Source organism: Eulemur rufifrons, chromosome 2 (genome assembly GCF_041146395.1).
Source record: "Eulemur rufifrons isolate Redbay chromosome 2, OSU_ERuf_1, whole genome shotgun sequence".
Lineage (NCBI taxonomy): Eukaryota > Metazoa > Chordata > Mammalia > Primates > Lemuridae > Eulemur > Eulemur rufifrons.
The window spans coordinates 22,625,664-22,647,264 of record NC_090984.1 but is presented as its reverse complement, the minus strand read 5'-3'; the positions used below and the strand labels follow the sequence as shown (position 1 = coordinate 22,647,264).

The 21,601-nt window shown below is 57.9% G+C and overlaps 1 protein-coding gene across 1 annotated transcript in view; it reads left to right on the top strand.

Annotated features, from left to right (window-relative positions):
• Window positions 1–21,601, top strand: part of CCDC33 (coiled-coil domain containing 33) — a 102,345-nt gene that overhangs the window by 43,615 nt on the left and 37,129 nt on the right. Inside the window, exons 6-11 of the mRNA XM_069491883.1 lie at window positions 962–1,078; window positions 3,633–3,724; window positions 4,891–5,011; window positions 10,660–10,789; window positions 11,379–11,512; window positions 12,453–12,524. Coding sequence (XP_069347984.1) covers window positions 962–1,078; window positions 3,633–3,724; window positions 4,891–5,011; window positions 10,660–10,789; window positions 11,379–11,512; window positions 12,453–12,524 — 666 coding nt within the window. The remainder of the gene's footprint in view (window positions 1–961; window positions 1,079–3,632; window positions 3,725–4,890; window positions 5,012–10,659; window positions 10,790–11,378; window positions 11,513–12,452; window positions 12,525–21,601) is intronic.

Here is a 21,601-nt window from a genome sequence, read left to right as displayed (position 1 = left end):
GCAACTGGGCACAAGCCGGAGAGGGGAGCGTCGGGCCCCTCAGTCCACAGCCTGGACCTCCCAAGCCGGGCCCTCTGCCTGCCCTCCTCCCTGGTGCTGAGCGGTAGAGAGCAGAATTCACTTTCTCAGTGCTCAAGTGGTCAGGAAGTACCTAGTACGTGCCAGGCACGGGGCCGGAGATGAGCAGAAGCGTCACTTTCCCCTCCCCCCATGTGCACCCCAGACCCCTGCAGCGGTTGAGAGTACAGAACAGTGTGCAGCCAGCCAGTCTGGGCTCCCACCCCAGGCCAGCCGCCCACTGGCCGGGCACCCTGGGAAGCCTCTTAACCCCTGGGCCTCCGTGCTCATCAGCAAAGCCAAGACAGGTACCCCTGGCGTGGCCATTCAGAGGATGCAGTGCAGTGATGGGCAGGTGCCTGACACATAGTAGGTGCGTGGTTCGGTTAGTTTCCCTCCTCCCTCCCTCCTCCAGGCACTGGCACTGACCTTTTCTCCAAGCACCTATCCAACCATGGCCCCGGGAATGTTTGCCGTCCCTTAGGCCCCAAGGGGGACCCCAATCCTGGAGCTTCAGGATAAGGCACCAGGGCCAGGGAGGGACTCGAAGGCCCGGAGAGATGAGTGACTTGCCCTGGGAGACGCAGCACTGTAATTCTGGGAGTATCACCCAGGTCCCCTGGCTCTCTGTCTACCGACGACCCAGGCCTTGTTATCACATCCTCGCCAGAGAGCAGCAGGCAGTGGTCCCTGCGAGGGCGATGAAATATTCAAATGGAGAAAGGAAGATTTATTCTATCGATCTCCTTGAAGGGCTCACAGGGACCGTGAGCTTTAATTACCAGCTCAGAGCCCCGGTGGAGCAATGCCAAGCGACTGTCTGCAGAGGGCTGGATTTATGGCCAGGGTCTGCCCCTTAGACACTCTCTTTCTCGTGTGTCGTCTTCCCCCACCCTGTCTCCAGCCCGCCCAGTCTGGGAAAGCCGACGAAGACACTGACAAGACCAAACTGTACGCCACAGTCGTTCGGAAGTGTGGCTTCATCCCCCGCTACATCGGCTGCAACCACACAGCTCTGGAGGTACCAGGGCGGGGCCCCCTGGAGTGGCAGGTGGTGTGGGAGGGGGATAAGCTTTGAGCTGACCCTAGGCCCTGCCCTTGGCCCCCTCTGGCTGGCCTGAAGGTGTGGAACAGAGGCGTCAAGAATGGAAAAAGCAACCAGGCTCCTCCAAAATAATCAAAGTAGTTTGTGAAGACAGGCCCTGGTTGGGCGGGAGAGGTGAGGATGAGGATGCCTGGCTTCTTCCCACTCTACCCCTCGAGCACCACCCCTGGGCCGCAGGGAGGACGGGGCTCCCAAAGCCTTGTGTTTCCCTGAGTCTCAGGGAGGGGGAAAAGCCCTGTGTTCCCCAACGTGGCCAGTCCCTGGCTGTTTTCTGTTCTGTTCTCCCCTTTCTGGGGTAGAGATAGTGCCAAGGCCCCCAAGTAAAAGGTTAGGGCCTCCCAAATTCTCCCTTTAGCGTTGCTAAAGAGCTTTGGCTGGTGTGCCGGTTAGGTGTCAGGAGTCCATTTGTCCATTCACCAGCTAGTCACAGAGCTGCTTCCATTAGCCAGGACAGGGCTGGGCCAGCTGGGGCCTGGCGCCATCCCCTCCCACCCCCAGGCCATTCGGCAGCTTCAGGAGGAATCACCGATGCTCAAGGCTGACCTGATGCAGGGAATGGCCCCTGTCCCATTTCCCCCCCAGCCTTCAAACTGCCCATGGGTGGCAGATTCGAATCCAGCTATGGCTTGGGTATGATCAAGGTAGGAGCCATGGAGCCCAAGCTCTGGGCTCCCCCGACAACCTGGCTGATCAGACCCCCACACCCCGTGGGGGGTGAGCCTGGCAGGGCAAGAATTGTTCTTTGGCCCCATTTCACAGCAGGGGACACTGAGACCCAAGGAGGGTCTGGTATGAAGAACTCCTAACCCACGCCTCTGCCCCACAACTTCCCCTGGATGCCAGCATGTGCCACCCCTGCAGGTGCCCTCTGTCCCCACCTCTCCCCTCTCTTCTACCACATCCTTTCCCGAAGACAGCCAGCAGCTCACACATACGCTGAACAAGAAAGAGTGGCAACATCTTGGCCTCGCTGTCCCCAGGCTGCACCCCACATCCCCAAGACGCAGCAGAACCCTGGGGCTGCAGGGGCTGCCGAGGGTCTGCCCGCCCCTCAGCCCTCTGACTTGCCTGATAGAGTTTGGGCCTCCCTGGCCCCCCGCGCCCTGCCCACCCCCTGCCCCAGCACAGATGCCCTCCCTGTCTGTGTGACAGGTATGGCCGCCCACCAGAGAGCACAGCAGGAGCAGAAACTGCTTCTGTTCCTCACCAGGCTGTCATGAGCAGGTGTGTTTGGGCAGCTGTCCCATCCACACCCGACCAGAGTCAGCAAGACAGGTGTAAATTAGCTCTCCCTCCTCCCACAGCCCCCCCACCTTGCACCTGCCCGAGCCCATGGGCAGGGGGCAGGATGGTGCTCCCCTGAGGTCCCGCAGGCCCAGACCCCAGCCCCAGCCAGCGTGGGAAATGCACCATTGGAAATTCAGCCCTTCGACTGTGGGGATTCAGCCCCCGGGGGCCCCAGTGAGAGCTGAAAGGCCCCAAGGACCACTGTAAGCACGTACCAGCTCACGCGTGTGTGGAGTTAGTGGCAACCAGCTGAGATGGGCCCTGGCAGAGGGGCCTGAGGGGAGGGTGCTAAGGGAGAGGAGAAACCAGAGAAGGATCCGGAACAAGCCCACTCCTGGGCCCTCTCCTCCCCTTGAAGGTCAGAGCTGGAAGGACCAAGGAGATTGTGGCCCAACCCTCAGCATCCGAGTGGGAGCACTGAGGCCCAGAGTGAGCAGCACTGGCCAAGGGGGCCTGGCCAGAGTGGGCAGCCGAGCTGGGGTAGTCTGGGGGCTGTGCCTGGGCATGGTCCCACAGCGCCGTCCAGAGTCCCTGCCCTTCCTGCTTCTCTTCCCATCAGCACCGTGTAGTTGGAACCCGTTCATCCGCCAGGACCCACACTGAGGCCGCTGCCCGTCTCCTCCCCTCCCGTCCTGGGGCTCTTCCTCCGCTGCTCTCCCCTGTCTCCCTCGTTAATGGGACATTCATTCATCCCGCAACGTATACTGCGCTCTACTCTGCACCAGACTCTTTTGCTAAAAGTCACTGGGACAATGACAGCAAATGAGACAGACATGGTCCCTTCCTATGTGGAGATTGGGTTCTAGTCAAATAGAAAATAAGCCAGAAGTGAATTAGAGGAGCCAAGGTTAGAACCAAACCTCCTGCCCTCCTGCCTAGGTCCCTACTCATCTCACCACTCCTCCCCAAGGGATGCCGGCGTGAGAGACCTGCCACCGAGTCCCAGGACAGAAAGCCGGAGCAATCGCCTCCCCTAGGCAGAGAAGTCTGCCTGGAAGGCTGCCTGGAGGAGGGGAGCCTGCACAGAGCAAGCACCAAGCAAGGCAGGGGCAGGGAGGAGCAGGTGCAGACTGTGGAACCAGCTGTGTACCCCCAGGAGGGGAGAAAGATGGCAGGCAGGTTGGCCGTGTCTCTGGGAGGTCCCAAGGCCACACGGGGCTCACCTGTCTCCTTTCTTCTCCAGGTCTTTCTCCGGGGAGTCAATGAGCCCCTCGTCAACAACCCCAACCCCATGGTGGTGATTGCCCGGGTGGTTCCCAACTACAAGGAATTTAAGTGAGTGGGGTGCAGGTGGGCATGGGTAAGGAGCGGGGGGCTGTCACTGCCACCACAGGCTGGTTCCAGGAGCTCCCCCCTGGGCGTGAGGTCCCGGGAAGCTTCCCGCAGCACACCAGCCTTTCTTTCCCCAGGGAGAGCTCAGGCTCCTGCAAAGGGCAGCCCAGACCCCTCCTGAGAGCAGGCTGGGGCGGTGGGCGGATGAGCGCCAGTGCGTGGAGGAAGGGGGTCCTGTTCCCTGTGCGGTGCCAGCCCCCCAGCCTGCCTCACGTCTCCCACCCACCCCTCCAGCTCTAGCTCAGGGCCACAGGCTCCAGCTGGTGGTTGGCCCCAAAGGAGGCAGCTGAAGGGACCTCCTGCAACTTCATAACCTTCAGCCCTGCCTGGGAGTCCCCTCCCTCACCCTCCTGGAGGTGTCCCTGGCCCCAGCCCCAGCACATCCCCTCCTCCCCCGGACTTCCTTTTGCATGCGCCGGATTCACAGTCCTCAGGAGGGGTTCGGGCTAGTTTGGCTGCACAGCAGGGGCATGTTCCCCAGTGAGCACGTGCTCTCTGGGACAGCACCATCTCCTGGGAGTCGGGCGCCTGCCTCTAGCCCTTCCACTGGCTCTGATGGCCCAAGAGGACCCGGACTCATCTGCCCCACCTGTTGAGTTTTCATCACCTATGAATCCCCCTTGCTTCTTGGAGGAATGAAAATGTCTGTGACTTCAGCGCGCACACACACACACACACACACACACGTGTACATGCACACACGTGCCCTGAATCCTGCCCCTGCAGGCTCTCCACACCCTCCAAGCCTAAACCAGGATTCCCACCATGGGGTGAGTCATTCTGACTGAGTCTTCCAAAGCCGGGCAGGGAATGTAAGGCCCGTTTTAAAGATGGAGCAGCTGAAGCACTCAGAGGTGGCCAAGGCCACAGACGGTCCCGGACAAGGGAACTGAGCGCTACAGCCCATCTCCTCACCAAGAGGAGCTTTCCCGAATTGGGCCAGCAGCCAGAAGGACCAAGATCTACCATCTAGGTCAGGAGGTCCCGGCCTGAACTCGGCAGGCCACGGCACCCTTCTCTCCCATCGATCCAGAGTCAAATGGGGGCCCTGAGCTGCCCCGTGCGGGCCCAGAGCCGAGGGGGCCAACCCTGTCTCTCTGTGTCCCCAGGGCCAGCCAGGTAAACAGGGACCTGGCCTCCGTGGGGCTGCCCATCACCCCCGTCTCCTTCCCCATCCCGTCCGTGATGAACTTCGACGTGCCTCGGGTCAGCCAGAACGGGTGCCCTCAGGTATGGCTCCTCCTCCCCTCTGGCGCTGGCTCCCACGTCCCCTGACCGCCCTGTCCCCTGGCTCGCTCACTGGGTCAGCTGCTCCCTGGCTACTGAGTATGGCTGCATAGCCAGCCGGGCTCTCTCTCTCGGTGCTACGGAGAAGCCGCCTCGGGGAGCGCGTGCTCTAGTGAAGGCAGGTGTCACCTCGCAGACAGGTTACACAGCGACACGAGGTGATGTATAATCTAGTAAACCAGCAGGGACTCTCAGAGCCATGGAAATCAGAGGAGAAAAGACACAAAAGGACAAATATTCCACTTATGTGGAGCACCAGAATAGGCACATTCGCAGGGACAGAAAGAGGAACGGCGGTTACCAGGGGCTGGGAAAGGGGGACATGGGGAAGTAGGTTTAATGGGAACAGAGTTTCTGTGTGGGGTGATGAGAAAGTTCTGGAAATAGACAGTCGTGATGGTTGCACAACATAATAAAAGTACTTAACATCACTGATCTGTCTATACTTAAAAATGGTTAAAATGGTAAATTTTGTGTTATGTATATTTTACCATAATAAAAAACTTTTTTAGAAAAATCAGGAGAGGGAGGTGATTAGGGAGGGCAGTCTTGATTTTTGACAGAGGGAGGGTTGGTACAGGGCGATTGAGAGCAGCAAGAGCACAGGTGAGGGGACACACCAGTCGTGGTCCCTGTCCGGTGGACAGGAGGGCAGTCGTTTGAGCACAGGGCAGGGTGTGTGTACAGTTCACGGCTGGTCCAGAGGGATGGCCAAATCGATCTCTTCCCACAGTCTACACTTCTGTGCAACCTTGTCCCACATAATGGTCCCAACATTTCCAGGGGCCTTTGAGGCCAGGGGTGGGGGTTCCTGGAAGTCCCTCCTGTTGTCTGCCCACCAGTGTTCATGTCTGGCATGAAAAAACAGAACAAGACACCCCTTCAGAGCCTCTGCCCCCATTTAAAGGCAAAGACATCTGAAGAAGGCTCAGACACGGGCAAGAGTGATGGTGGTGGGGAGGGGTGGGAAGAAGGGAGACCCTGGGGACAGAGGCTTCAAACCCAAACCAATCCGTCCTCTGATTTCCCCAGAGTCATCTCACACATGGCCCTGCATTTGCCCAGGAAATTAAGAACCAATCAGCAGGCTGTCCCAAGGGGCAGGAGGCGCTGCCTGCTTTAATGAGCGGGCCCCCTCCCACCCCGGCCGTCTCTGGCTGCCTTAGCTGCCAACCAGTGTGGGGGTGCCCCTGAACACAAAGACTTGCCTCTAACGCTCCTGCAGGTGTGGCACTTGGAGTCAGAGGTCCAGCAATGGCAGGACACTTGTTGAAGGTCACCCAACACCACAGCCGCTGGGCCAGGTGGAGAGCTTGCGTCAGCTGACAGCAAGGTGCCCAGGTGCAGCAGTGAGAGAACAGGAGGAGGCTGCTGTGGTTGGGGGTGGGGGTGATGCAGGCAGACCCCTACCTGGAGGGGCGCCAGCCAACAGCCCCGGGCTCAGACGCTCACACAGACCCCTGCCCTGCCCTCTCTGAGCTGTCCCCTCTCCAGCAGAGCGGTGGGGTTGGACTAGGCAATTTCTAGGGCCTGCCCTCTCTGACATCGTGGGGGGCTGTGACTTCCCCTCACTGTCACCAGGCAAAAGCGCTGCGGGCAAGGTATGGCGAGTCCAGCAGACCTGGTTTGCCCCCAGCTCTGTGACCTATAGCTGTGTGACCTATAGCTGTGTGACCTTTGGCCAGCTGCTCGCTGCTTCTGCGCCTACCGATTCCTGCCCTACGGGCCGTTGGGAGAACTCAAAGGATAACCTGTGCAAAGCGTCCAAGCTGGGGTCCAGGTTAAAGCGGTTCTGTCCCTTCACGAGCGCACCTCCGCGAGTGCCAAATGTCCCTCTGAGGCCAGCCTCACCACTGCCCTTGTCCCACTTGGCTCCAAGTAACAGAAACCCCAACACGGGTGGGCTTAAACACTAAGGATATTTATTGTCATGCATCACAAGTCCTGACATAGGATGCTGCCTGAAGCGTCCTTGAGCACTCAGGATTTTTCCAACACCTGGAACTGCCATCTTCAGCCGGCTAACAGCTCATAGGGGAAATGTCCCAGGCGCCCCATCCAAATAAGACCAAAGACCAAGGGAAGAGTGAAGCCTTCCCTTCTCATGGGTGGATTTTATGAGGAACTAGAAAGCAGCCCACCCAGCCACCGGTCTCATTGGCCGGGATCACAGGCACTTCCCTGAGCCTGGCGCTGAGGAGGGGCATGGCTCTGCATGGCTGTGGAGGAGGGGCCACCTGGACCACAGGGCCACCTGTCAGGAGGAGGCGGGGAGCAGAGTGGCTGTGGGCTAGGTGGCCATCAGCGGAGCTGGTGATGATGGCAAAACCTGCGCTCTGATGAGTTAGGGGACAGATGGGCCCAGACTGCTGCAACCAACAGCGGGCGGCGGTGGGAGTTACTCCTGCCCCCGTGCCCACACCTTGGAAAGGGGCCCTGGCCCAACAGGCTGCCCCTGCTGTCACGGCCTCCTACAGAGTTGGGGAGCTCCGAGGAGCTGAAACACAAGCAGAAGTGAAAAAAGCTCAGCCCCACAGCCAGCCAGCCTGTTCCCAAGCTTTCCTGGGGTTCCCTTTCACCCGGCAGATCCTGCCCCGGTGCTGGCACACTCTCTAGCCTGGACCCTCCCATCATCCCCTGCCCAGGGCTAGGCCCCTCCCCGGACCCCTGGTCTGAGACTCAGCCAGGTCCACAAGGCCCTGTGCCCTCCAGCCCTCTGGTGACACAGGCGTTCCCCAGCCCCACGGAGGCTCGCCGCTCTCCACAGCCATGCCGCCCTCGCTCTCCTCCAGCCCTCGCCTTTGCAGGACCCTCAGCCTGGAGTGGCCTTCCTCCTCGTGGCCTGCTGCCCTCATCCCTCCCGTCCGCTCTTCCCGGGTCAGAGCCATGGCGCTCTCAGACATCCCGCCCCAACGGTCACAGCGGGCTCAGGCCCCTCATGGATCCCGCATGTGTGTGTGTCCTATCACCTTGCAAGACAGCTCGCTCCTGGGGGTGTGGTCTGGCTCCGGCTCCCACGTATGCCCCGCAGCACTCCACAGGTGTCTGGCATGGAGAAGTCCCCCGGCCGACATTTGCTGAGTTCTGTCGAATTGAATTTTTGCCTTACTAGCAAAATATCCATTTGTCTCCTTCAACCACTTCAATGTGTAGACACAAAGCATTTTCCTGTTGGATGATGAGAAAACCTGGTCCCAGAGAGGGGAGAGAACTTGCCAAAGGTCACACAGCGAGGTTGAGGCAGACCCAGGCCCACAGCCAAGGCGTCCTGGCTCCCTGGGGGCCCCACCGCGGCCTCAGCTGCCCGCAGCTGTCCTTCCCAGCATGGCAGCCTGGGCAGAGCGGGCAGCCGTAGGTGTGGATGTGGGTGGGCCCGGGAGCAGTGGGTGAATGAAGGCTGTAGAATGAAGGCTTTGTCCCCGGGGAAGGCGGGTCTGCCTCAGTGGCTGGGGGTTAATGGCTTTTCTGAAGATCATAGCTGAGGGTTAATCACATTCCTAATTCCACAGCCTGCCATGGCCTTTCCCATTAGCAGCTGCGGGCAGTGTCGGCCCCCTCACCCCCCACCCCCCACCCCTGCACACACATCAGCCACCAGCACCTTCACCGGGGCCCTGGCATCAGACGCTGCAGGTCATTTAACCTTGAGTCCACCCTCCCCCCGGCCCCCCCTCCCCCGGACAAACACACACAAGAGAGAATGGCCAAGACCCTCCCTCCCCTATTCTAGGTCTGACGGGACCTTGCCTGGGGGACTTAGCCTGGGGAACTGCCCAGGGAGGGCTGTCCCTCACTGGGCACTCACCACCTCTTGCTTTGTAGATTCCATTTAGACACGTTAATGGGTCCCAGAGAGGACAGCTAGCATCCATTAAATAACCCTCCCAGCGTGGGAGCAAGGCAGCAGGGGACCAAGTCACACATCTTCCCTGAGTGCCCCAGTGCCTGGCAGATGGTCCAGGCCATTTGGACGCTTGAGCACCCAGGAGAAGGGGTGGCTCTGGGAGGAGCACGGTTTGAGGATCAATGCTGAACGATCACTTTCAAGTCCCACAGAAGCCAGAACCAACTTCTCTGGCCTGACATCGCGGCCAAGTGGCTGTCCCTGAGCGCCCACCAGGAGTGTCTCAGGGACTCTCCCATCAGCCCAGCTCTTGTCCCGGTGTTCAGGCCCCCCTGGCCCTGCAGGGACTGCAACCTGTCTCCCCAGGCACAAGGGCAGACACAGCTGAGCCTTGGGGCTGGGCCTGGGAAAACCAGGCACATTCATGTGACAGACATCAGGGCCCTGCCACCACGGGGACAGCAGAGCCACACTGCTATTTCACGATCCTGCATCGATAACTCCCGGAGCCAGCGGTGTATGTGCGCTGACCTTTCCGAGCAGTGACCGATTCCCGCGGGGGAGCGGGCGCGGGGAGCGGCGGCCACTGTTGCTGACAGCCCCTCACTGGGGGCAGAGGCGAGGCACCCCCTCTCTGTGCTGGGACCCTGCAGGGCTGCCTGCTGGGAGTTACAGGCGATGCCCACCTTCTAGCCTTCGCAGGTGCTGGGCCTCGCCCTGGAGTCTCTCTTCATGCCAGGCGTGCTCTGAGCATGCCATGCCTGGTGCCACCCCCACATTCCTGCTCTGCCCCCAGAAGACCTTCCTCCCTCCCTTCACCTACTCAGACCCTCCTTCAGAGCCTTCCTCTGGTTCTGCTTCCTCCAGAGCGGCTTCTGACCGGCCCCAGGAGTGTCTCATAGAGGTCCCTTATCTGGGGCTTTGGCTAACGCTGCCTTGTTTCCTTGCTTAGATCGTACCCTCATGAGTGCCTTCGCTGCTGGCTTAGGGTGCCATCAGTCCCCAAGTGCCCGATGGCCCTCCCTGCTGACACACGGAGGCTCCAGAGCCTGAAGACCTGTCCTAGCCTTCCGCGAGGGGCTGGGAGCCTGTGTGGAGCAGAGAGGGGGTGTAACGAGGGTAGAAGTCATGTCTAATTTGGCATCCGTGACAAGCCATGAGTATGAACATTGGTGCAACAGTTTAGGAAAACAGTCTACCAATAATGAATCAAGCGCCTTAAAATACACATGTCCTTTAACTCAGCGATTCTGGTTCAGGAAATTGTACTAAGGCAATAATTTGAGATCGGAGGTGTATGGCAAAGAACATTCAATGCAATGTTATTCCGGGGAAAAATTGGAAGGGAGAAACCAGGGCACTTGGACACAACAGAATGTCCTGAAGTCACTAAAGTCATGGGCAACAGGAGTTTTTGTGACTCTGGATGGCTTAGGCTTTGATGGCGAATGAAAAATGCAGGGTGTAGAATGACAATTATATACAAAACATGCATGGAAAAAACTGGAAAGAAGCACACAGTTTTACGAACTGTTGCCTTTAGTGTGAGAACACAGGAGTTTGTTTCTTCTTTCTACTTTTCTGTATTTTCCAAAATGTATTCATCAAAAATTGTGTGTTGCTTTGGTAATTGGGACAAACGTTTGTGACATAGATAGACACACACCACACACAGCCAAATATCTGCACATGCTTTGATTTGGGAGGAGCTGCAGCCCCACCAGCTACTCTCACCCTCTCCCTCCAGCTGTCCAAGCCTGGGGGACCCCCAGAGCTGCCCCTGTGGAATCAGTCCTTCCTCTTCCAAGGCCGAGATGGAGCCACCAGCTTCTCAGAAGACACAGCCCTGGTGCTGGAGTACTACCCCTCCACTTCAAGTAAGTGCCCACGCACGGCACCTCGCCAGGGCAGCCACGCATCAGGAGCTTTGTGCGAAAGGGTGTTTGGACCATCCCGCCTCTGCCTCCCACCGGGATGGTTTAAGGGCTGCCAGGTGCCAAGGCAGCCTCCCAGTGAGGGCAGAGGAGAGCCTGGCTGCATTCCTTGTCCAAGTGGCAGTTGCGGGGTGCCAGCCAGGACACCCAGGCCTGTTCCCATCCTAGGGCCTGTTCGCATGCTACGTTTTCATTGCACCTATCTGTGATGGGGAGGGCGGAGCCCTCAGAGCTCACAGGGATGGGTGGGGCAGACAGGATTTACTTCCACTCTATGGGATTGAAGCCCCCAAAGGGCAGAGATGAGGGTGACCCCTATAAATACCCAGGGATGCAGAGTATGTTTAGAGTTGGCTTTGAACTCCCAAAGGCCTGAAGATGGGTGGAGGAGGGTGTGCAGGGGAAGGTCAGGAGGCAGAAGCAGGCAGGGAGGTGGGAGATGGGAGGGCTGGATGTGGGGTATGGGGCCCGGGGCCGGGGCCGGGGCCGGGGTGGGGGCTTTTGTGGGACCCGGCTGCTCCTCCCCCCTCAGTGAAAGGCAGCCAGCCGTGGACCCTCACCCATCCCCTGGGCATCTCTGTGTTGCCGCTAAAGAGTCGTTTGTACCGGAAGATGCTGACAGGGAAAGGCTTGGACGGGCTACGCGTGGCACAGCTCCCCATCCTGGTGAGCCCCTGCCCTGCACCGGGCCCCCACCTGGTCACACCCCACCCCACCCCGCTCCACCTCGCCTCACTTCCATGGAGAACTTGGCTTCTGCGAAAGCTCCTACCAGGGCACTCGCTGTAGGTGCGGGAGCTTCCCCAGCACCAGAAAACATCTCACCTCTGGGCTGTGATGAACCGAGCCCGGGACGTTGCCTCTGAGCAAAGTGGGGGAGAAGCACAGGGAGGCCCTGCGGGATAGTGCCAGAGCTCAGGCCTTCAGCCGGCCAGACCTGGGTTCGAATCCTGTCTTGCCCCCATCATCCCCGTGGAACATGGGTAAATTACTTACCCTCTCGGAACCTCAGAGCAAATGGGAGCGACGTGCCCAGGATGCAATTTGTGTGTGTAACAAGAGAGTTAAGAGCTCAGGCTCCAGAGCCAGACTGTCTAAGCCCAATTCTGGTTCCTGCTCACGGTTACCTGCTTACGAGACCGTGGGAAATTAAAGTCTCAGTGCCACAGTGTCCTGGTCTGTAAAACAGGTGCACAGTCACCGTGCTTTTCTCATAGGGCTGCTGCGAGGTTTTGTGAGGGAATACATGTAAACGCTTAGAATGAGTTCTCGATAAGAATTAATACCATTATCATTATCATCTATTTCTATGCCACTTTTCCCCCTAAAATGCTTCTGGCCATCCTGACATATAGACCTCAACAAATGGGAGCTTCCCTCTGCCAGGCAGTGAGCCCGCAGGTGCCACCCAGGTGCCCAGTGGAGCTGAGAAGTGGGGTGTGGGGGTGATGACAGGGGCAGAGGCAGAAGGCCAGCTCCCGGCTCCCTCCCACCCTCCTGGGTGCAGCCCCTGGCAGGCACCTTCCGGGGGAATCTGGAACAGCGGGTGGAACAGAGGCCAAAGCCGCCCTGGCCAGTGTGGCCTGAGTCCCCCTTCTCCTCTCAGGACACCAACCTGAAAACCATAAACGGTGAGGCCCCCACAGTGGATCTCTCCTTCCACCTGATCTCCTCCGAGGTAAGGCTGTGGCCGGCGGGGGACCGGGAGGCGGTGCAAGGCTGGCAGACACGTGCCAGTGCCTGTCACCCCTCAGTGAGGCATGGCCTTGTTCATGGCCGGGAGCCAGGGGCTTCTGGGCGGAGGGGACTGCTGCTTTGGATGGACAAGTCTGAGGGTGATTTGAGGCTCCAGAAGACCAGAGAGAAAGGTGAAATTAGGAAGAGGAGAGCTGAGAGCAGAGGGCCACCCAGACCTGAGAATCAGCCTCTGACCCAACCCAAGCCAAGCCTGGCTCACTGGGATCAAAGTTCTACAAGGGTGAACTAGGACAGCAGTTTTCTATTACTGCATAACTAACTTAGCAGCTTAAAACAATTCCCATCTATTAGCTGACACGTGTGTAGGTAGGTAGTCCAACACAGCGTGTCTGAAATCAAGACGTTGGCAGGGTCCCGTTCCCTTCTGGAGGTTTCCAAGCTTATTCAGGTTGCCGGCACCATCAGTTCCCTGCAGTTAGGACTGACATCCCAGTGTCCTTGCTGGCCACCTGCCAGGCCACTCCCAGCCCCCCGAAGGCTGCCCACATCCCAGCACCATGGAGAGGAAAGTGGGAAAAGCCCAGCAGGTGCCTGCCAGGTGCCCTGGAGCCAAACGGCCAGGGGCCAAGCGGACGCAGCGCTCAGGTGCCGCTGGCGGGGGAAGAGAGGCGTCCGTCAGGCAGGTCCGGCCCTGGGCATCTTTCCATTCTGACCAACCAGACTGTGGCAGACAGAATTCCAAAAATGGGCCCCCAAAATTCCACACCCTAAATACTGGAACCTGTGAATACTACGTGCTCCCACTCCCATGACGTTGTTGTGTTATTGGCACCATTGACCTCACGATGGGGAGATGAGATGAACTAGGAAACACTGATGAAATTTAGGGGCTGATGTGTGGCCCAGCCCGCTCCTGCCAGCTTCCCACGGGGGAAGACCACCCACCAGCTCTGGGGCAGTACTTGGCCCTGTGACCTCACCCATGAAGAACACAGAGAGTCCTATGGTGTGGGGTGTGAGGGGTATGTCTGGGCAGGTTCCAGCCTGAACGTGTCTTCACAAGGCCTCCGGTGAGGGCCCGAGACCTCCCATTAGCACCCCCTGTCAGGGCGTTCAGCACTGCCCTCTCGAGGGTCCCCTGATACCTGGGTGGGAGAGAGCTAGCTACTCCCTGGCAGCCCCCGCCCCCACCACCAAACCAGGAACAAGAAGATATTGAAAGGGGGGGGGCACAGAAGAAACAAAAGACCCCAAGAGAAGGGCAGCGGGATCTTGGAGAAAAAGGTCACAAACTTCCAGATTGGAGCCTAACACTCCAGGCCTCTTCCCAGGGTCAAGAGTCCGCCAGTGGCCACTGCCAGTCCCTCCTCACCTCCCCCACCTACTGTCCCCTTCACTGGGGCACTTGTGGCCCGGGAGTCAAAGGAGCGTCAGGTGCCCTTGGTCAGGACTGGTGGGCCCGGGAAGGCAACAGGCAGGTGGGCAGGACGCTCCCCCCATAGCCCAGGGGCTGGGCACAGGTCTCCAGTAATGAATTATTCACTGGAGCTGAGCTAAGTGCAGAATTAATCCCTTTCCTTCCAGCTGGCGGCCTCACTAAATTACCCCTCCAAGCCATGCGGGAAAATGCTGTGAATTCATTTAGCTGCTGAGTGTTTTGATCTGGGCCTCGTGATTTTAGCGGTCCCTTCCCCCAGCCCCCTCCCCCTGGAGGCGGGTAGAAAAAAAACCTTTTAGTAATGGATTTCTGAGAAGAAAGGAAAAGAAAGGGATCGAGATTGGGCGTGTACCAAGAAAACAGCACGAGCAGACTGTGCAGCCAAGAATTTATACACACAGACCGCGCACACGTATGTGCTCCCATGCGATCACACGCACACGTCTCCACCCGGACAGCACGCACACGTCTCCACCCGGACAGCCACACATGCACGGATGAGTGCACACACCTGTGCAAGGGTGCGCACACTCAGTGCATACATGCATGCTCTCACACACATGCAAACTGGCGCGGGAGCCAAACCTCTTTGTAGCTTAACTGTTTTTTGGTGAAACCATTGAGAATTGGCCAATGACTGATTCACTTCGATTCTAGACTCTTGAAGATCAATTTAGGGGCCTGAGTAGGAAGTGCTAATGTGGGTGGACTCCCCAGAAGGTTCTTGTCGCCACAGGACCCACCCATTTATTATTTTATTCCACATCTATTTGATGAGGAACCACTACCTGCCAGGTACTATGCAAGGAAGGAGGTAGAACGTTGGCTGCGCTTGTGGATTGCAATGGGAGGGGCCGGCGGTCATGGAGCCCGTGTGCCCTGAGTTCACCCTCATCAGGCTTGGACGTGGCTCTCTGCTGGCGTCTGAGCCCCTTCTGGCATCCTTCCCCCTAAGGGATGGCAGGACAGCGTTGAGAACTGAAGACCAGGTCAGAGGACATGCAGCTAAGTCTGAAGGGGGCCCGTCCCCTCCATCCCGCACCTCCACCTTCACTGTGAAACCACGTTGTCCTCCAGGCAACCACAAACGTGGGGAGCCCCCGCTGCGGAGCAGATACTGTCCTGAGTTTTAGGGGTATGACATAGAAGACGACAAAAATATAAGCCCCTCCTATTATAAAGCTTGCATGTCAGAGAGCAGAGAGCAGGGAGTGTGGCCAATGAACAAATAATTCATAAGCGGGTATCAGCCAGTGACAAGTGGCCTGAGAACAAGCAAACAAGGTGACGTGATGGGCAGTCCTTGGAGGAGCTGTTTGGCTTCCACGCAGCAGCCTGGGAAGGCCACGAGCTAAGCTGCTGTGAAAGAGAGACCAGGGTCCTCGCACCTCATTGTTGGGCCTGAGGTGCTACCCGCAGCTTGATGGTGGAGGCTGGTCTCACCCCCGCGTCACAGCCTGTGCAAAGGCAGTGGCAGGGCGGGGACTATCCATCCTTCCACCATTTAAACCAAACACCGCTTAAAGGTCCAGGTGTCACCACCAGACACCTGGAGATCTTAGGGTCCTGTGGACACCCCAGCTGCAGGGGGGCTGTGATAGCGGGGCTGTCGGGCCCCTCGTGCACCTGGCCAACAGCTCCATCTTAGGGGCGGCTCTGTGCACATGGTGAGACACGGCAGTGCTGTCACAGAGCAGAAACGCTTCGGTAGAAATGAACACGCAAGCCTTATTTGGGAAGAGCCCCAGCCTGTGAGCCTCCATGTCCGGGAGGTTTGGGCACAGGCTGTCCTGAGTAACTGGCCCTTTTGGTGGACACAGCCTCCCCACGCCAACTGCTTCCACATCACCCAGCCTCAGAGCTCCCAGAAACTTCCACATAGGCAGAGACTGCAGAGATCTCTCTCAACAGCCCACCCTGGACAGGAATCTCCTTGGCAACGTGCAGCACAGGTGGTCCTCCCGGCCTCCCCTCCTGCTCTGCCACCACAGGGAGCTCCCTGCCTCCAGAAGCAGCCCGTGCATGGCTCTCTGAGCCCAGACTGCCTCTGGGGACCCCCTCTGCCCCAGTGTCTGGCTCTGCCCCCTGGGGCTGTAGGGCCAGCCAGCCTCCCGCGTGGGCCACGCGAGGGCCAGCCAGCCAGCATGCCTGCGGGCAGACGAGATAACAGAGCCTGCAGTCTCAGTGAACGGCAAGAGGGGGTCTCCGGCTTGGCACATTGTACTTGAAGGTGGTTTGTTGGTGATGGGTTAGTTTTCACCCTCTGGTGGAATCTCTCTATAAACTGGATTTATGTGTGTAGGTGAGTAAAAACTAGAAAAGCAAGTAAATCACACACACACAGAAAGCTTCCCTTTATTGTGCATCCAGCGGAGCTGGCCTTTGAGGTCCTGTAGGCTCTGAGAATCCACAGCCCGTGGCCGCTCCGCATACACATGCACAAATGAACCCGTGGTCTCCTCCAGCCCCTCTGGTCTCAGCCTCTTCACTTTGAAGAGCGCGATGTGGTCCCCCCGGGAGTCTGCTCTTCTCCGGGCTAAGCAGCCTGGCTCTTTAATGAACTGGTTTCATGATCCCGCAGCGTCCTGGGTGCCCTCCGGCTTGCAGCCAGCCTCTTTGAAGTGAGGCCCACGCTGGCCGGGTTTCCTAGGCTGACCCATGCGGATTGGAGCCTGCTATGCACACAGTAGGTGCTCATTGTGTAGGTTCCTGCCTCGCTGCCTGGAGATGCACCTCCCCTCCAAGTGAGACAAGCTCATGCCATCGTGTGGGTGTTTGGCAATATTTCCCCTCTTGGGGTTAGGATTTGGGAGCCACTGTCTTGCCCAGGTGGGGCACAGGGCACAGGCGGGGTCGGGCTCCCCAGATGGGTGGCCACCCCCCCTCAGCTCACAGCTGAGAGATGCCGGGAGGACATGAAACCCACCGGCTCCCTGGGGTTTTAGCACAGGGACGGTGCATTTGAGGAGAGGAGGTGGTGGCCACTGCTGCCACCACTGAGGGAAGGGACAGCTCCCATGGTCCCATCTGACCCTCCCCCTTCCTCTCGCCTTCATGGAAATGGGGTGGGGTGAGTCTTTAATGCTGCCCTGGTGGGGTTTACTTTCCAACTAGTTACAAAGCTTTCTCTGGAGACCAGGTTAGAGTGGGGACAAGTGGCTGCTTAGCAAATGCAGCAGGGAGGGTGGGGGACAGGCAGAGTTGTGCTGGCATTTGAAGAATTTTCATGGATTTTTTGAAAGCCATACATGACAGCCCTGGCTTGGTCCTTAGAGAAACCCCAACACAAACCTACCTCCATTTCCTCAACCGACACAGCTGCCTGGAAGGACCAGTGTCCAGGACAGCACAGTCGTCTCCTCAGTGGGTTCAGTCCTCTGGAAAGTTCTGTTCCCACGCCCAAAGCTCCAGCTCTGAAAACACTGTCACAAAGATGCCAATGGATCCAGAGAGAGACCCTTTCCCTCCCACCACCTCACGACATCCTTGCCGTCCTTCCTCCCTGACTCGAAGGCCCTGTCCTCCTGTCCTCTCGCTGTCCCAGGTCAGATGGCAGGAGGCAGCTCCCAGGCACCCTTTCCCTCACCTGCGCAGGTTCCGGGTCCAGTTTAGAGCTCCTCCCACCCAACCCAAAGGAAGCTGGGGATGCGGCAGGAGAGAAATGAGAGCCTGGGCTTTCCCAGGGCCAGCCAGGCCCTGGGGTCACAGACGCTTGGTGCAGAGGGCCAGGCTGGCCACCACACCTTAAAAGGCTTTTCACAATGTCTGAATGCCCCTCAGTAGTGCTCCGTGCCTTGGGGGCAATGTTGGGCGCCCCCCCCCAGTCTCTTGGTGGCCATGCAACTCCCCCCCCAGACTCCCCACCTCCAAGAGAGGGAGTTGGACACTCCCTCCAGAGCACACAGAGGGTTCCACAGGGTCTCCTTTCTCACTTCTCCTACCAGGGAGCTCATTACCACCCAGGAAGCCTCTCCCAACACTACCAGCTCCCTTGTAAAGCACTTCCTTCTCTTTCTCTCCGGCTCCTGACCCTGGCCCTGCCTTTCCTCCCTGCAGCCAGCTCCAGAGAAGTCAGCGCCCACGCCCATGTCAGCCATGCTGACGTTTGCAAACATCTGGCATCTCTAACCTGAACCCGCTCTCCTTCCTCTGCCTGCTCTTTGTCACATTTGGCCTCTGACACTCATCCTGCAGGCTGTCTCCTCTTGACAACACTCGTCTTACCGTGTCCTCCAAGACTGTGGGCCCTGATGAGCATTGGTGGATAGAACAGGACTGTCACCCCCTCTCTGAACTTGTTCTCCCCTTTGGTGCAGCGGAAGTCCCGTGTTTGCTGTTTTAGTGCTTACCAAGGCAGTGAAGGTCCCTTTAGAGCCAGGGTCCAGCTCTGGCACGTTAGTAAGGCACATCCACACCTGGCACCTCTGCTGCTCTATTTGAACTTAGGGTTTCTCTTCCCTGTGGCATTTTGCCTTCCTTGTCTCGGCCCATGTTCTAGGCTTGAGATCATTCTGGACCCTGATTTTATCATGCAACACATTCACAGTCCCCCAGCCCAAGCTCCTCCCCCAGCCCAAGCCCCAAGCTGTCTATGGATGTGGTCAGGAACGTTCAGTGCTGCGACATCCACAATGTCTACCCTTAGACCTGGGTTTGAATCCTGGATCTTCCACTTGCCCTTAGCCACCTGAGCTTCCCTTCCCTCATCACACAATGGCGTTGTTGTCCTCACCAGCCTGGAACGTAGTGAAGCTTGAATGGGGAGGGTGTGCACAGTGTCCCGCAGCCATGCTGCAGAGGGAGCTCCTGGTGTCGCTCACCCAAGTTGCTGACAAACATGCTGAACTCGTCAGGGATGAGGACAGGGCTCCTCGGGGAGGAGGGATGACACAGCCCTGCGAATCAATCACTCAGCGCCCGCCTCTCATGACAGCTGCTCCACCAGCTTCACATCCACAAGGACATCAGGAGGCCTTGTCAAGTGCTGAAGATAAACATCACCAGCACCGCATTGGGTCTCACAGCAACTTTCAGAGAATGAAAAGATGGGGAAGAGACGGATGATCATCTTTCCAGAGGCCAGATTTGCTAAGGTCCCCAGTGTTTCCTGCCCTGAGCGGGGGCTGTGCAGGAGATGCAGAAAGTGAAGACCTGGCTCCTGGCCTCAGAGCTCCCGGCCCAGGGCGGGTAGGGCTGGGACCAAGAGCCACACTGCTTCCCATTGCTAGTAACCCAGGAGGCCTGATACAGGGTCATCCTAAATGTCTCGCCAACCATAGCGCCTGGCTGACTTGAGAATGTGAGGCTGTGACTCCCAACGAGAGATGGAGTATGTTAAGTTAGGAGGCAGAGGTGGCTGAGGAACCTTGACATTTGAACTCTCCCTTCCCCTGCTCTGCTCTCCTGTGCACCCAATGCATAATTGGTAGACTGAAGAAGGTCGAGAGAAAGACTAGAGACATGGCAGAAGCTTCCAGACCAAACTTCTCAGAAAGTGGCAGCTGATCTTGGGATTTTCCCCATCTCAAAGCCCACCCTTCAGCCAAACCAGGTGAACCCCTTTCCCAGCCAAGATCATTCATATATAAATTCATTAACCATTTATTAGATTCCTTACCTATGCCAAGCAGTAAAGCCCCCAACAGATCGTCACCACCCATCTTGCTAAGGGTCCTAGTTAAGGTGGGTGCGTTGCGCATACAGAGGTCAGGGGAGGCATGACAGAGAGGCACGGTTTGAGCCCTGCCCCAGACAATGGCTTGGAAATAGGCAAGGCAAGGACATTTCAGGCAAAGGGACCCCCTGTGCAAAGACATGGAGGCATGACAGTGTCTGAAGCACATGACATGTGGGGACTCTAGTGAGCTGGGAGACAGGAGAACTGGATGGGGCACAGGTTGTGGAGGGGCCTGGGTGCCAGCATACAGGGGTTGGACTTTGCCACAAGGTGATGCAAAGGTCTTTGAGCAGCAGTAGGATGTGGTCTGATCTATACTGGAAAAGTCTCTCTGGAAGTGAACAGGGAAACCCAAGGGCAAAAATTAAATGCGGAAAAAGAAGGGTTGAGGCAAAAAGAGCGAGCACAGAGTCTGTCCACTGAGCCACAGGCAGGACTCTATTTAATACTAAAATCGCTGGCAGAATTTTTAAATATGCTTATCAGTGGCTCCCCTCCCCAACCCCATAACTTGCTTTTAGATTAATTCTCTGACACCAATTTCTGGCCAAAGAATCATGGCCCCATCAAAGATTAACACCTGGACCCTTCTTGGCTGGGAGACAGACTTGCAGCCTCAAACCCCACTGCAGCTGCAGGAGCAGGAGGGAAGCCATAAATGAGCCTCGCCATATGCAGGGCAGGCCGCAAGCCCTCTTGGAGGGGCCAGTTGTCTGAGCCTCGCCTACAGCTGAAGAGATAAGAACCTACAACTGCGGCCACAGGAAATAACAAAGCAGTGACTGATCTGGGAGCCGCTGCACAGGGCTCATTACGGCGCTTGCCAGCGGGCGAGAGACCCTTATCAGGGAGAAAATTGCATCAGGACTGCTGAATTACTAGCGATTGGAAGCAGATTTCTTGGGATGCACTTTGTTAGATACCTAATGAGCGGGATACAGGCGGCAGAGCCCAAAGCCGGCGGGGCGAGGGACAAATGTCTTTGTTAAACAGAATTTGTCAGTTTCCGCTCCAGGCTCCCTGGGGAGGGTTCAGGGCCAGCTAATTGAATTAAGAGCATGTGTGCTCCAGCAAGAAGGCTCAGGGCGGGGCAAGAGGCGGGGTGGCCGGAAGGCGGGCACTTTCAGCACCAAGGACAGCAGCTGCAGCCTGGCTGGTCCGTAATTGCCAGGGCAGGCTGGAACTGTTGCATTTTGCATGATCAGGGATCTAGGGGATGGAGTGGGTCGGAGTGAGGCAGAGGATGTTGTGGGGAGGAGGGAGACAGATGACTTAAGAAGCCTCAAGCCTGTGATGCCATTGGTCTGGTCTGTCTCAACAGACCCTGCTCTGCGGGCAACAGCGAGGGCTGGGAAGCGTGAGGAAGGGGTGTCTTCCCCCCACCGTGGCACTCACATGCGGTGTGGGCAGCTGCAGCGGCACAGGGAATGGTGGGCTGGGTGCTGAGTCTGAGCCAGCGCGTGGCCCTGCATCTCTTTGAGCTTTCAAAGTCGGTCTCCAATTACAGCCCTAATGAAGCAGGATATGCTGCAGCCACGGAGCCACAGAGCCAGGGGCCACTTGTCAGCCCCAAGCTGCCCCAGCAGGTGGGGCAGGGCTTACCAAATAGAAAAGCAAATAAGCAGGCTTGTGGGGTGGGCCAGGAGCCCCAACCCCACCTAGAGGAAAGGAGGAGAGCCGGGCAAGCCTGGGCCTGAATGGGAGGAGTTAGTCCCCAAGGCTTCACCGTCTCTGGTCCTCCATCCTGACCACCAGCCCAGCAGCCGGCCCCTCCCTATGGTCTCAGACAAGCTCCCTCCCTGAGGAGGGGGGAGATGAGGACATAATCCCCCCCAAAATATGGGCTGGTTGAAGCTGAGAGTCAGGAGAGGGAATAATGGCCATAAAGAAAGGGAACTATTAGGGGAATTTAGACCCTGTGGGAGGCATTATGTCCTCTTGG